We start from the raw sequence: 14,325 nt of genomic DNA on the forward strand, positions 1-14,325 counted from the left end.
CTTGAAAAAGCTTAAACACGAAGATAAAACAGATTAGAGGAAAACAAATAGTTGTTTGGGTTAAAATTGTCTCCTTTTTTGGTCAGTTGTTTTGTGGTTTGTATCAAATTTATTTAGACAGTGGCGCAGATTCCAACTTCCAAACCAGCAGGGGTGACTGTCATCCATGAGTATGAATAAACTGGGAGTTTGAAAGATTCCACCAGGCGATTAATGGTGAAGATCATTGTAGCTCACATGCATGAAAAGGAAGGGTAAGAGGCATGATGTTTATTCCATTCATTTTTCAAACTGGTAAGAATCTCATCACAAACAACACTTCTGCTTTTGCAGGAGAACTCTAACTAAAGCGACAAAGGAGTTTCATGCACTTGGAATCGTGTCACTCTTCCCATCTTTGAAGGATCTTTACTCCAAAAAGGGATATGTGAGTTTGCACTGCAGCTGTAGTGTGAGACAAGACTTTCAAAGTGTGAGGGGTATATATATATTTATATACACTTTACATTGTCTGCACTTTCTTTCTTTCTCCACGAGCATTTCTATGACATTCAGAGCATTTCTTGAGTGGTGTGTCAAAACTGTGCAACGTTAATCCAAAACCACGACTGCATCACAAAACAGAGTAGAACTAAGAGGGCCCACATCACCAAGGATGTTTGGTTTCACTGATGACATTCTGCTCACACACTTTCTGTGTCCTGATGAGTGCTCTGACACATTTTAATGTGCTCTGCAGACAGGAAAGACTTGCTTCTTAAAGGACTTTAGTATCATAAACTGACCCTGAGATCCTGGAACAGAAGAGAGGACCTCTGCACACCCAATAATCACAATGTGAGTCTGTGTCAAAAAATGATTTTAATAAGTTTAATATGGTGATAATATTTAATATAAAATAATAACTATTTACAAAATGTACTGCTAGAAACTCAGGACAGTATTAGAGCACGTCAGCACTCAGGAGCATCATGTCTTCTTGAAACACCTGGAAACAAGGACAGAGGGACGTTACGCTATAACTATGACTATAGATCATTATACTAATATACTGATGGATCAGTGTGTCTACTTAGACATGAAATTATGTTAATAGTGTGAAAATGAAATGTAATGAAGTGTGTGCCATCTTCCATACCAGTGGATACTGTAGCCTCCCCAAATAACCACGGCAACCAGCCCTATGGTGGCTACAGCAGACAGCGATGAAACCCTCAGAGCGTACGATGTAGCTGGAATGAAGAAAGTCTCTGTGACTAAGTGACACTTTGGAAACTGGGGTAAATTGAGAGTGTCATAATGGTGGATAAAATGATCTTGCTGACTGCTTCACAGTGCATTACCTGTTACTTTAGCCCACAGGACACAGGAACTTTTAAAGGCCTAGGAGAGAAGACATGCAGCTAAAGTCCGTCGAACATATTCAGTCATTACTTTTTAACCATAGAATAGCTGCACTCACCGATTTCCACTGACTGACAGCCCGTAAAATGATATAATAGTTCTTGCCACTCTCCAGTGGTGCATTATAAAAGCCACCATAGAGCAGCCCATCTCCTATAGTAAGATTCATCTCTGTTCCAACACGATGGACTTCAAACTGAGCAGTGATGTACTCCGCTGGTGACTTAAGTGTGCTCAAAGGCAGCGCGATTGCAGGAGAGGAACAGTTAAACATCATAAACCCCTCTACAGGAAGCACAAACACTTGGTACAAACTGGGAGAAAAAAGACAAAAAAATTAACTCTAACATGCAACATTTCATGATTTTGTTTGGAAAGGATTCAGAGATATCAGATATCTTTCCCCTTGCCATGCTGATACCTTATTAAGTCCAGTGTGTTGGGTGATCTGCGCAGACTCAACGTTGGTAGAGGAGTGTCAAATTCCCTGTAGTAGACAACTGGTCCTGGAGGTACTATTGATTAAGATCATATTATAAAGTATTTTGCTTAGTATAAAGGGACCAAAGAGAATAAAATGCACAATACTTTTATTTATTTATGAAATATATTTGGTACATTGATTGGAAATAATTTTATCAGACTACAGCAGAGTTGAGGTTAAATTGCTACCTGGTAGACTGGTGTTTGTGGTGACAGAGGCTGTGAACTTGGCAGATGTTGCAGTGATGGTGATGCTATAGTTTGTGACTGGAAGCAAGCCAAGGCAGAGCTTCAGCTGGTCTGCTTTGGAGCTCAGAAATCTCTTCCTTTTGTCATAAAAGGATCTCTGGTAGTCCCTGGATCCAGTGTAAGTCACCTAGAAAGTTTAAACCAAATGTGTCATGGAGAAAAGTCCTGGTTGCTAAAGAAGGTAGGTGATGTTTTATCTGACCTTGTAAACCTCTGTGTCCTCCTCGTACTTTTCTGCTTTCCACTGCAGGCAGCTTTCATTAAAAATAAGCAGGTGATTGATAGGTGGTTTGATTTCTGTGGATGAAAAAAAAAGCATTTTGTGGGATATAATGAACATGTCAACCACAGTATTTACCCACTACAGGCTGGTCATGGACAGTCATGCAGTTGTTGTACTGTATTATTATTGTTATGGTCCTGGGTTTCAGAACCAGTGTTTAATTTGTGGATGTAATTCTTGTTTATTATTTAATGTTCCATTTGGTTCTTAGTTTGATTGTGGTTGATGATCACATTTCTTAGTATCCTGAGCCTCAATTATTTGTTTTGGTTAATGATTATTTCATTAATATTCTGCTTTAGGGTTATTTGGCACAGTCACTTATTTTCTTATTCTTTCTATTGTGTCGTATTATGTTAGTCTTTTGTCTCTGAGTAATTACTTCCTGTTTTATTTTACTTCCCTTTTCTCATCTTCCATCATTATTTTCAGCTGTGTTTCCTTTCCCCCACCAACTCTTGTATTTATTGTTTCAGCTTCTCCTTGTCCTTTGTCAAGTCATCCCTCTAACTGTGGATCATCTAGTGCTGAGTTTGCTTGTGTTTGGAATTCTTAGTATTTCCTGATCTATGGATTCCTAGTTTTCTGTAAACTGCTCTGTGGACTCTGAACTTTGTTTAACACCTGGGAAATCAAAATCAAAGCTTACACTGAGTTTTCTCTCTGCCTCCTGTCTTTGATTCTGTAAAAAGCAACAATCCACAAAGCGTATGACAATTATACTGCACTCTTCCATCAGTTCTGTCTTCAGTTAATAAAAACCATGCTCCATTGGGCTGAGATCAGCTGATTTACTTGGCCACTGAAGAATATCCCATTTCTTTGCAACATAAAGCTACGCTTTAGATCATTATCCACATGTACTGTGAAGCACGATCCAGTCTGTTGTGCAGAATGTGGCTGAATCTGAGTAGAGAGTAGCGCCTTGTACACTTTAGAATTCATCCTGCTACTTTTATCAACAGTCATGTCATCAATCATACACTAAAGACCTGATTCCACTGGCAGCCATCCCATGCTAAAGCATTGGCTCTGTCGTGTTTAACAGATGGTGTGCTGTGCTTTGGAACATGAGCAGTTCCTTTCATTCTCTTCCCTTCTTTTCTCTTGCCATCATTATGGTACAATTTAATCTCTTTCTTGCATCAAAAGAATCTTTGCCAGAACCGATCAACCTCTAGTTTGTTTTTTCAGACAAGGACTAATCTGGCCTTCTTGTTCTTGAGTGTAACCAGTGGTTTGCACCTTGTTGTAAACACACTATATTTCCATCCATGAAAGAATTTCTTGGTTGCAGACTTTAACAATCATTCACCTACCTCATCAAGAATGTTCTTATGTTGGCTAGATGTAATGAAAATTATGCAGTCAGCCACTTTAGTTGTCTTCTGCAGTCTTTCAGGCCTTTTGGCCAGCACAGTCCTTTCTTTTAAGAATACTGAGTATTCTGAAGGCCAGTAATCTGTTTTACCAATACCGGTTGTTGATCTGGGTATTATGAAAGGTTTTCCTTTTTGGGGGCTTTTCAGCCTTGTTAACTTGCATCAGAATCTCTTTGGGCCATAATGAAAGATGCACTGAAAAGCTACTAAATACAAGTTAAACAATTGGAATCTCCTCCAGATGACTGTAATGAAACAATGAGAACTGTGGCTTTAACTGTATGCTGACACTTACCTATGCATCTCAGAGTAGCTTTCTGCCACTCCCTGGAGCTCCCGCACACAGAGACATTGCTTCCCCTCCAGCTGTGATATCCTGCCACGCAGCGGTGGATCACAACACTTCTATTATGCCACACGACCTCTGAGTTGGCAAGAAAAGGAGCTGGGCCACATTTAGCTGGAAAATAGCAAGAGTGAATTGTTTAATGACTCAGAAATAGTGCTATTCATTGTTTTTTCAGCATGCACCTAAAGGAAACCAAAATCCTAGAAATAAAGAAAAATATTAAGACCCACAGAGCATGCAGGGACAAACAAATTAATAAGCATGCAAACACATAAACAGCATGCTAATAATCAGAAATAATCATGCTCCCACTGCTGAACAGATACAGAGAGATCGTTACTCTACCTTTGCACTTTATAGATACTTCCCCCCACTCTCCTGATAGTGAACATGTTGACATATTATTCCCACTCTCCTGGTAAAATCCTTCCATACACTCATACAGCACAGTGCTGCCCGGTGTGCTGTTGTGGCCCCACAGGAGGTTAGCATGGGGGAGGGCTACTGGGGGACCACAGCTTATTTCTGTCTGACACACAGACATGAATGAGCACAGACTGTGGGCTATAAAGAAATGCAACAAGACAGACACACTGTCCAATCCTCCATCAAACATGCCTTTTTTCCATAACAACGACAACAACAGCCCCTGAACATGCATTACGTAATAATCTGCACCTTCACACCACAGATCAATATCCTCCCATAGTCCGTTTTCTCCACATACTGAGTAGTTTCTCAGGCTCCTGGTGTAATATCCCTCTGCACACTGGTAATAAACCACACTACCAATGCGTGATGTGCCATCCCATAACATTTTAGCATTGGGTTTTAAAACAGGCTCCCAACAGTTGATTTCTACAACAAAAAGAAAGCTGGTCATTGTGGGTGATAATAGCTAGATGTATGTTGTCAGCAATGCTTCAATGAGTTTTGAATTGTGTATGGTTAAACTGCACAGTGGTTTAAAATGACTTTACAGTAATTAACACACAAGTTTATAGCTAAATGTCACCTTGACAAAGGATCGGTGCTCCATCCCATTTTCCACTGGCACTACAAACAGATACATTCCCTGTTCCAGCACTGAGATATCCAGGTTTACACTGATAAATAACCTTTGAGCCCACAGTGGAAATTTTATCCCAGTGCATGACTGAATTAGGGATGAGTGGGGGCTTGCCACAGTCAACTTCTACAGATGAAAAAAAATCTATCATTTAACAGAAGAAAATAAACAGTTATTTGTGTCTCGAGAGCGCCAGAAGAAAGATGTTACCTTTGCATGAGATATCTGGTTTTGTCCAGTAACCATTAATTGTGCACACTGAAACATTGTTTCCGTCACTGTGATAAAATTCTTTTTTACAGTAGTAAATTACAGTGCTTCCTGGGGTGGAGCTACCTTTCCACACTTGTCCAGTGTGAGGCAGATTTGGAGGATTCCCACATAATATCTCTATGACGGGAAATGATACACAAGGGGAGTTATGGAGGATTATAAAAACAACTGAAAGCACAAGACATTTTAATTTACTTCACAATAAGATATTGAACAATATAGTTTAGTTTGTCATAGCAAGAGAAACAGGTATAATCAAAGGGGACCGACCGGGTCTTAAAATCAAGTGACTTTTTAAAATTGACAATTTACTGAATGCCACCTTTAAAAAATCTCTTTAATCTTGAATTATCTCATTAAATCTCTACATTAAACCTTTATTTAATTATTTGTTTTTTTTCAAAAGTCCTTATGATGTTTTCCCGTCTTCCTCCTCTTAGCCTGGTTGAAAGAGGGTTTTTCTTTCCCACTGTCACCAAGTGGTTAATATAAAGTGCCTTGAGGTGACAGTTGTTTTTTCGGCGCTATATAAAATTGAATTGAATTTAATAATTTAATGCTTTTTTTTTTCATTAGAAAACAATCCATTGTTTGATTACCTTGGCATGACAAAGTTGGGGATGTCCACTGACCATTTTCCTGACAGGTGGATACATTATTTCCTCCTTTGTTATAAAAGCCGTCTTTACAGAAATAGAGCACAGTGCTGCCAGGGATGGAGTTATAACTCCACACCTGCCCAGTGAATTCAATTACAGGAGGATTTCCACACAAGATCTCTACAAGGAACGACAATCACCACAACAACATAACACAAAGGATTCAGATTAATTCGGTCAGTCAATCATTTTCGATTAGAAATAGTCCTCATCAGCATGAAAGTACAGTGACAGTACCTCGGCAGAGCACAGATGGACCCGCCCACTGTCCAGCTGCAGTGCAGATGGAGACATTTCCCTTTCCAACATTATGATATCCAGAGTTACACTGATAAACCACCTCAGTGCCCATCCTTGTGCTTTTATTCCACAGCAAGCGTGAGTGAGGGACGGCAGGTGGAGAACCACAGTCAACCTCTGGGAGCCAAAGTAGTGACATGCTGCGTGAAAATGTTTTCACCTGAAAATCTCCAACAACTCAAACTGATCCATTTCATAAACAATCCTGTCACTGGCTAAAACTCTCTGGATGTTGGAAAAAACATGCAAATATTATTATTATTATTATTAAGCAAGTTTTTACATTAGTAAAAATAATGCATTAATACTCTTAACAAGTATTAGAGTAACTTGTTTCAGCAAAAAAAACCTAAACTAAACATTTTTTAGGTTTATAAGCATATTAGGAAGAAAATCAGCATTAATACACTCTCCAATGTGACACATGACTTTAAGGTTTTAGTCATTTCTGTTTATGGAATTTAACAAAACTTTCAGCACCAGGGGGCAGCATTTCACCAGTGGATGTGTTCAGATATTTTCTGATATGTGCTGCTGTTTCTAATCTCTCGATTTCCTTATCAGGCTTTGCTTTTGTGTCCCTTGAATGACTAGCCTGGAAAATAAAGGTTACATTCAAATGTATCTTGTGGTACCAATTGGTATCACGTGCGGCTCTCGTTCAGCTTCAGTTCATATCTCGCACATTTCATAGATGCTGTGGAAATAAAATTATTGCGCTTGTTTCTTCACATCTGTAAAAAGTCATTGTTAATTCTGAGAGGGTTAACATATTTTTAAACAGACAAATGTACAATAAGGACCTTTAATGATGTATTTTTAAATGGGTACCTCATCAAAAGTGACCCAAACAAAAGAGTAATGAGCTTAATGATCCTGAAATCCTCTGAATAAGTAAAAATTTGGCAGATAATCACCTTGAGATTCACAGTGTTGTCTCCAGTGTTAGCATGAAAATATCAGTGAATGCATTTTAAAACACATAATGTTAAGCAGAGCCGAACATCACAACAGCTACAAGCACCAAAGAGTTTCATTACCTTCACAGACCATGTCAGGTTTGCTCCACAGACCCTCAGCACCACACACAGAGCTGTTGTCTCCCCTCCTCCACACAAAGCCTTCATCGCAGATGAATGTGGCCACGCTGCTGTACGTAGTTCCTGTGACTGGCACTAGCACCGTGTCCTCCAGTAGTGCAGGTGGGCCACAGTTAACAACTGAGCAGGACAGGATTATACACAACTTAGGTTTACATCCAGCTTTTCTTTACAGCAACTGGTTGCATGGATTTAATTCAAGATTGACTGTCATTGTCTAAGGAGCTTGGTAAGAAAAGCGTCTGGACTTCTTTAAGTGTCCTGACGATGTTTCATCTCTCATCTGAGAGGCTTCTTCAGGCATCTTACCTCACAACACCTACAACATTTCCAAACACCTTGGGCCAGCAACTTCATAAACGCATGGCACAACATAGAGCAACCTCGACAGGTCAAGACTCAGCTGTACGTTTGCATCTAAAGGTCAGAGGTCACTCTTTCGAGGATGTCAGTGTTCACATTTTGGACAGAGAAGACAGATGGTTTGAAAGAGGAGTGAAAGAAGCCATCTATGTCCACTGTGAACAACCATCTTTGAACAGAGGGCGGGGCTTACAACACCAACTGTCTGCCATCTATAATCCAGTTGTGAGATCCCTTCTCAGACGACTTAACGCCCACTCACATCCTGGGTCATTTGTTCTCAATAAATCACATGACAGGGTGGGGTTAGGTTTCACAATGGGTTCACTGGAAACCTTGGCTGATTGTGACCCACACCCATTTTCACACCTTGGCTTGTGTGATTAGGGGCCCTGGGCCCTCTTTGGGACACTCCCAAAAGGGCTTAAAAATCTGGGAGTCTCCACCAATTGCTCTTAGAACTGAAGAAGCTTCTTGGATGAGATGAAATGTCTTCAAGAAACTTAAAGAAGTCCAGACACTTTTCTGTCCAAGCACCTTAGACTACCATGACCTGGATGACTGAGAACCTTCACATTGGCCTTCATTATAATAGTAACCAGATAGTAGTGTGGCAGAGCCAAACCGAGAGCCATATATTTTTGACATTACACCAGAACTCTAGATGAGTGACAAAATGTCCTATAAATACATATGAGCGCACCTTTGCAGGAAGCTTTGTCTCTCAGTGGGTTAAAGGGTTCTACTCCATTGTGGATTTTGTATCCAACCTGGCAGCTGCAGTCAAAGCTGCCCTCAAGATTCCTGCATTGAGCTCCCTCTCCACACTGCCCTGTGATCCCGCACTCATCAATGTCTGCACAGCCAAAGAGAGATGATGAACATGTGGCTTAAAATTTGCTCATTTAATAATGTATTTCTAATATCATAGGTGTTGCTTAAAAAACCCTGGGTACAGCGCAAACTCACCCTGGCAGTGGGTGCCATCATTTGGGATGAAAACAGCCATGTTGTTAGAAGGGCTGTAGCCGGCCAGACAAGTACAGTAGTAGCTGCCAAAAGTGTTGTGACAAGTGGTGTGCTGGCCACAGATCTTACTGGATCCTATCTGACACTCATCTTTGTCTGGAGAAACAAAGAAAACGATCAATAAGAATTTTTTTTCTGCAATTCAAAGGTGTGGAAAAGGTCCATGGGAATAATTACCATTAGAGTTTATAGACATTTTCATAAACCCAAATAATGTGAGATAAGTAACTGCATGATAGAATATTATGGTTAAAATATATACTTTTTAAAAGAATAAACTAAAAAAGATTTTTTTTTAAAGTATTTTAATAAATAAGTTGTTGTTTCAAATCTCCCTAATGAAATTAGCATTGACCCTCTACAAAATACAGTGGGGCAAAAAAGTATTTAGTCAGCCACCGATTGTGCAAGTTCCCCCACCTAAAATGATGACAGAGGTCAGTAATTTGCACCAGAGGTACACTTCAACTGTGAGAGACAGAATGTGAAAAAAAAATCCATGAATCCACATGGTAGGATTTGTAAAGAATTTATTGGTAAATCAGGGTGGAAAATAAGTATTTGGTCAATAACAAAAATACAACTCAATACTTTGTAACATAACCTTTGTTGGCAATAACAGAGGTCAAACGTTTACTATAGGTCTTTACCAGGTTTGCACACACAGTAGCTGGTATTTTGGCCCATTCCTCCATGCAGATCTTCTCGAGAGCAGTGATGTTTTGGGGCTGTCGCCGAGCAACACGGACTTTCAACTCCCGCCACAGATTTTCTATGGGGTTGAGTTCTGGAGACTGGCTAGGCCACTCCAGGACTTTCAAATGCTTCTTACGGAGCCACTCCTTTGTTGCCCGTGCGGTGTGTTTTGGATCATTGTCATGTTGGAAGACCCAGCCTCGTTTCATCTTCAAAGTTCTCACTGATGGAAGGAGGTTTTGGCTCAAAATCTCACGATACATGGCCCCATTCATTCTGTCCTTAACACGGATCAGTCGTCCTGTCCCCTTGGCAGAAAAACAGCCCCATAGCATGATGTTTCCACCCCCATGCTTCACAGTAGGTATGGTGTTCTTGGGATGCAACTCAGTATTCTTCTTCCTCCAAACACGACGAGTTGAGTTTATACCAAAAAGTTCTACTTTGGTTTCATCTGACCACATGACATTCTCCCAATCCTCTGCTGTATCATCCATGTGCTCTCTGGCAAACTTCAGACGGGCCTGGACATGCACTGGCTTCAGCAGCGGAACACGTCTGGCACTGCGGGATTTGATTCCCTGCCGTTGTAGTGTGTTACTGATGGTGACCTTTGTTACTTTGGTCCCAGCTCTCTGCAGGTCATTCACCAGGTCCCCCCGTGTGGTTCTGGGATCTTTGCTCACCGTTCTCATGATCATTTTGACCCCACGGGATGAGATCTTGCGTGGAGCCCCAGATCGAGGGAGATTATCAGTGGTCTTGTATGTCTTCCATTTTCTGATGATTGCTCCCACAGTTGATTTTTTCACACCAAGCTTCTTGCCTATTGTAGATTCACTCTTCCCAGTCTGGTGCAGGTCTACAATACTTTTCCTGGTGTCCTTCGAAAGCTCTTTGGTCTTGGCCATGGCGGAGTTTGGAGTCTGACTGTTTGAGGCTGTGGACAGGTGTCTTTTATACAGATGATGAGTTCAAACAGGTGCCATTCATACAGGTAACGAGTGGGGGACAGAAAAGCTTCTTACAGAAGACGTTACAGGTCTGTGAGAGCCAGAGATTTTCCTTGTTTGAGGTGACCAAATACTTATTTTCCACCCTAATTTACGAATAAATTCTTTACAAATCCTACCATGTGGATTCATGGATTTTTTTTTCACATTCTGTCTCTCACAGTTGAAGTGTACCTCTGGTGCAAATTACTGACCTCTGTCATCATTTTAAGTGGGGGAACTTGCACAATCGGTGGCTGACTAAATACTTTTTTGCCCCACTGTACTTCTGGATTTTTAAGAGATGGTGCAGAAAACTACATCTGTTCAGAAGGAAAAACAATCTTGGAATCTTACTGCATCTGTGCAAAAGGAAATAGCTGCAATGGACAGATGTGAGGATATCAGTGGTTACACCTCTGTGGAGCAAAGAGGATGCAGGCTGTATCAGAAGATCAGGTTGTCTGATACAACATAAATCCTCTTTATTGCATGAGGGTGTAACCATCAGTTTCCTTGTATCTGTCCACTGCCAGCCAGTTTATTTTTTGTACAATATCCGGCCAACTCTTCCAAGTTCATATGACTCCACATTTCAACTTTTTTCTCAAAATAGTATTTGGACTTTAATCTATTTTTTAAAAAATTGTTTTTTTAATCTGGCCCGAATACTCATTCCTTTTAGTGGTATGTATTAATACAACTCTGTAATTATTATTTTTATACTTCTTACTTATTCACGCCTTTATTAAACTTGCTAAACCATTTCCATACCCCTCAGCATTAGTTGCATTTTGTGTTTTTGCTAATTATTAAATGTAATATGATGCTAACATGCTAAATTAACATCACTGCGAGTATTAGTCACTTCTAATTAGCATTTAGCTCAAATCACCTTTACCCAAGAACAACCCATATAGGTACAACCTCATAGAGCTGTGAGTATGGATTTAGCTGTGTCTAGGTTTGGCCTCTTGGATAGTAACTAAACCATTTCCATACCCCTCAGCATTAGCAGCATTTTGTGTTTTTTTTGCTAATAATCAAAAGTAATATGATGCTAACGTGCTAAATTAGGATCACTGCGAGTATTAGCCAGTTCAGATTAGCATTTAGCTCAAATCACCATTACCCAAGAATAGTCCATACAGGTACAACCTCATAAAGCTGTGAGTATGGATTAGACTCTGTCTAGTTTTGGCCTCTTGGATAGAAACTATAATAAGATATACCTTCAAGTGTCAGGAAGCAAGGGGTTGTTAACATACTGAGCAAAGCAACATTTGGAGCTATATTTGTAGCTTGTGAGCTGCTAAATACTCCATCATGCTCACCAGCTTATTAACCTCGCCTGTGGCATAGCCAGCATAAAACATGGTTATAGCTTCAGGCTAGGAAAATAAAGCCAATGAAACTTTGCCTTAACTCATGTAACTTCCAGACCTATTGAAGTCTTTCTGATGTGACCTCTATAAACACATTAAACTCTGTAAAAACTAGTTTGGGGTCATATGGAATAAAAATGGCATCTACTTTGTTAATTGTGGTCATACTCTTGTTTTAAAATGATTGCCTGTGATATAAAACTTTGGCTAACACTTTGTCAATCAGACCGCCTCTTCTCCTCACATCCCTCATTTTGCTGCCAAGATGCTGACAGTGGAGATGTTCGTGTGAAAACTGTACAACAGGTAGATACGTGTAATGTTTTAGTCTGTGGGCTGTTTGGTTACATACTGTTTGATTGCTGTGCAGCAGCAGAGTGCTAACAGATCACTGCTGTTGCTAGAAATGATCCTGATGTTGGCGGTAAAAAACGATAAATTTGATGAAACCAAAATAGTTAGCATAAAGTCGTTAAAGAGCTGTTTGGAGTCTTGGAAAACTGTACAAGTGGATGCTGATTCGCTGTGGGTTTATCCCTATGAGCAGCCTCTTTTACATTACATAAAGTTACTTGATTAATTTTTAATATATTAACTGGAGCAGCAGTACAGATATTTATTTTTTTCCTACCTTGACAGAAGGTTCTTCCATTTCCAACAAAGCCGTACTTGCAGTTACAAACTTTGCCCGAGCCATCTGACTTGTCGTCACACGTGGCATTAGCATGGCAGGTTGAGCACACATCCAACAGACTCTGACCCTCTGCTGGCTTACCTGAGAGGATAGAGAGGACTCTTCTCCAATTATCATGTTGATACTTAAAGTTGTTCATTATGTCATATATATCATAGGTTGTAATTATAAAATCAGAATTGTGGGGAGAAAAACGTCACCAGGATTCTCACCTGAAAAAACGAAGAGCAGAAAGAACACAATCATGCTTTTGGTTCCTTCATCCATCCTTCCAGTCTCCCCGTGGACTTCACCCGACACAAAACCTCTTCGTCCTCATCTTCGTTTTTTCTATTTTTTTATTTTTATTTATGTACTTCCTTCTTGTGCACCATTATTAAGCTGAGCGCATTTGATAACCAGAATTGTGAGTGGGTGAGCTGAGGTCACCCTGGGAAAGAAACTCCTTTCTCAATGGTCCTCTAGCAGTTTTGTGGTTTTAGCTGTCATCGTCTGGCATGTTCAGTTACTACTCGCATCTGCAGATGATACGTTCACTACTCACAGTGGACTGCCCACTCAGCTGTGGGAGCTGATAACAGCTATATTTGGCCCCATAAACCTGCTGAATTTCCTCTTAAAAAACATGGTGTCACTTTGTAACAGTTAGTTTTGTGCATATTAAACTCCTCATTACACCAGTTTGGTGTTAACCACTGACACAGCTCTTATGGATTCATGAAGGTTAAGTGCAGTTTACCCGATGCTAAGTGATGGCTCACTTAGATTAGACTCCATAAATATATAAGCGGTGTTTTAAGTTTTTGTATTTATGTTGAAACTAGGGGTCTGCAGTGGGTGATGTGGGAGGGGGAGATAAGTCTGATGAGCTCCTATCTCTCTGCCCAGCAGGGTCCTAACTGGGGTTTTCTGTCACTCAAATTAGTAAGCTAAACTCTTCATAGCTGTGGCTCTGTGTGTCTGTGTGTGTGTGTTTATATATTCACGGGCCAGTTTTAGACATTTTTGTCCAAACTAAAAATCAAAGTGAAAACTGTGTGTTTGTGTGAGCACACATCAGGTCTGGGTAATCACAAAACCATTAGTTTAGTCAAACATCAAGGAAGTGACCCCTTTGAACAAATGAGTAACATCACGTGGAAAAGAGAGAAAATAAAAAATAAATGAATAAAAAACTGAATAAACTTACAATCCAATAGTACATGATTGTTTAAATACACAGTTTATATAATTTTCTCCTCAAACATTTCACATTTTCCCCAAAAGGTTGATTCTGTTCATCTGGACGTAGAGTTTTCAGTGGGAGAAACGTTTCGTCACTCATCCAAGTGACTTCTTCAGTCTCAGCTGACTGCAGGTTTCCCCAAACTTATAAACAGTAGATTTCTACAGTGACTGAAACCAGCCCACTGAATGAACAATGGGCTGTGAGGTCAGTTCCTTGATCATTAATATGCAAATTCTCATGACGAATGATCAACAACCATTGATCAGTGGCCAGAAGTACCATTCACAGAGAGTTGGGGAATGGCTTTAATCACAGCATTGTAAGATGGTAATAGATGTACCTTTAGGCCCCCTCCTCGATTCAGAGATGGTCTTTCCCTTTTCACGT

At 40.1% G+C, this 14,325-nt stretch overlaps 1 protein-coding gene across 5 annotated transcripts; it reads right to left on the bottom strand.

Annotated features, from left to right (window-relative positions):
• Window positions 1–728: 728 nt before the first annotated feature.
• susd1 (sushi domain containing 1) lies at window positions 729–13,694 on the bottom strand. 5 transcript variants are annotated; one of them, XM_026188396.1, is made up of 19 exons: window positions 12,923–13,694; window positions 12,648–12,791; window positions 8,884–9,039; window positions 8,618–8,770; window positions 7,492–7,671; window positions 6,389–6,568; window positions 6,092–6,271; window positions 5,430–5,609; window positions 5,166–5,345; window positions 4,829–5,008; window positions 4,496–4,675; window positions 4,097–4,261; window positions 2,339–2,433; window positions 2,077–2,263; window positions 1,826–1,919; window positions 1,463–1,718; window positions 1,344–1,383; window positions 1,139–1,232; window positions 731–988 (listed from the first exon to the last, which is right to left on the bottom strand). In XM_026188396.1, exons 1-19 carry the CDS (start codon window positions 12,975–12,977, stop codon window positions 970–972), a joined length of 2,718 nt encoding a protein of 905 aa, XP_026044181.1. In that variant the 5' UTR covers window positions 12,978–13,694; the 3' UTR covers window positions 731–969. The 5 variants fall into 5 exon arrangements, with proteins under 5 accessions (XP_026044180.1, XP_026044181.1, XP_026044184.1 ...); XM_026188395.1 differs by having other exon boundaries at window positions 729–988; window positions 4,496–5,008; XM_026188399.1 differs by lacking the exons at window positions 4,496–4,675; window positions 4,829–5,008; window positions 5,166–5,345; window positions 5,430–5,609 and having other exon boundaries at window positions 741–988.
• Between the last annotated feature and the right edge of the window lie 631 nt (window positions 13,695–14,325).

This window comes from Astatotilapia calliptera, chromosome 12 (assembly GCF_900246225.1).
Source record: "Astatotilapia calliptera chromosome 12, fAstCal1.2, whole genome shotgun sequence".
Taxonomy (NCBI): Eukaryota; Metazoa; Chordata; class Actinopteri; order Cichliformes; family Cichlidae; genus Astatotilapia; species Astatotilapia calliptera.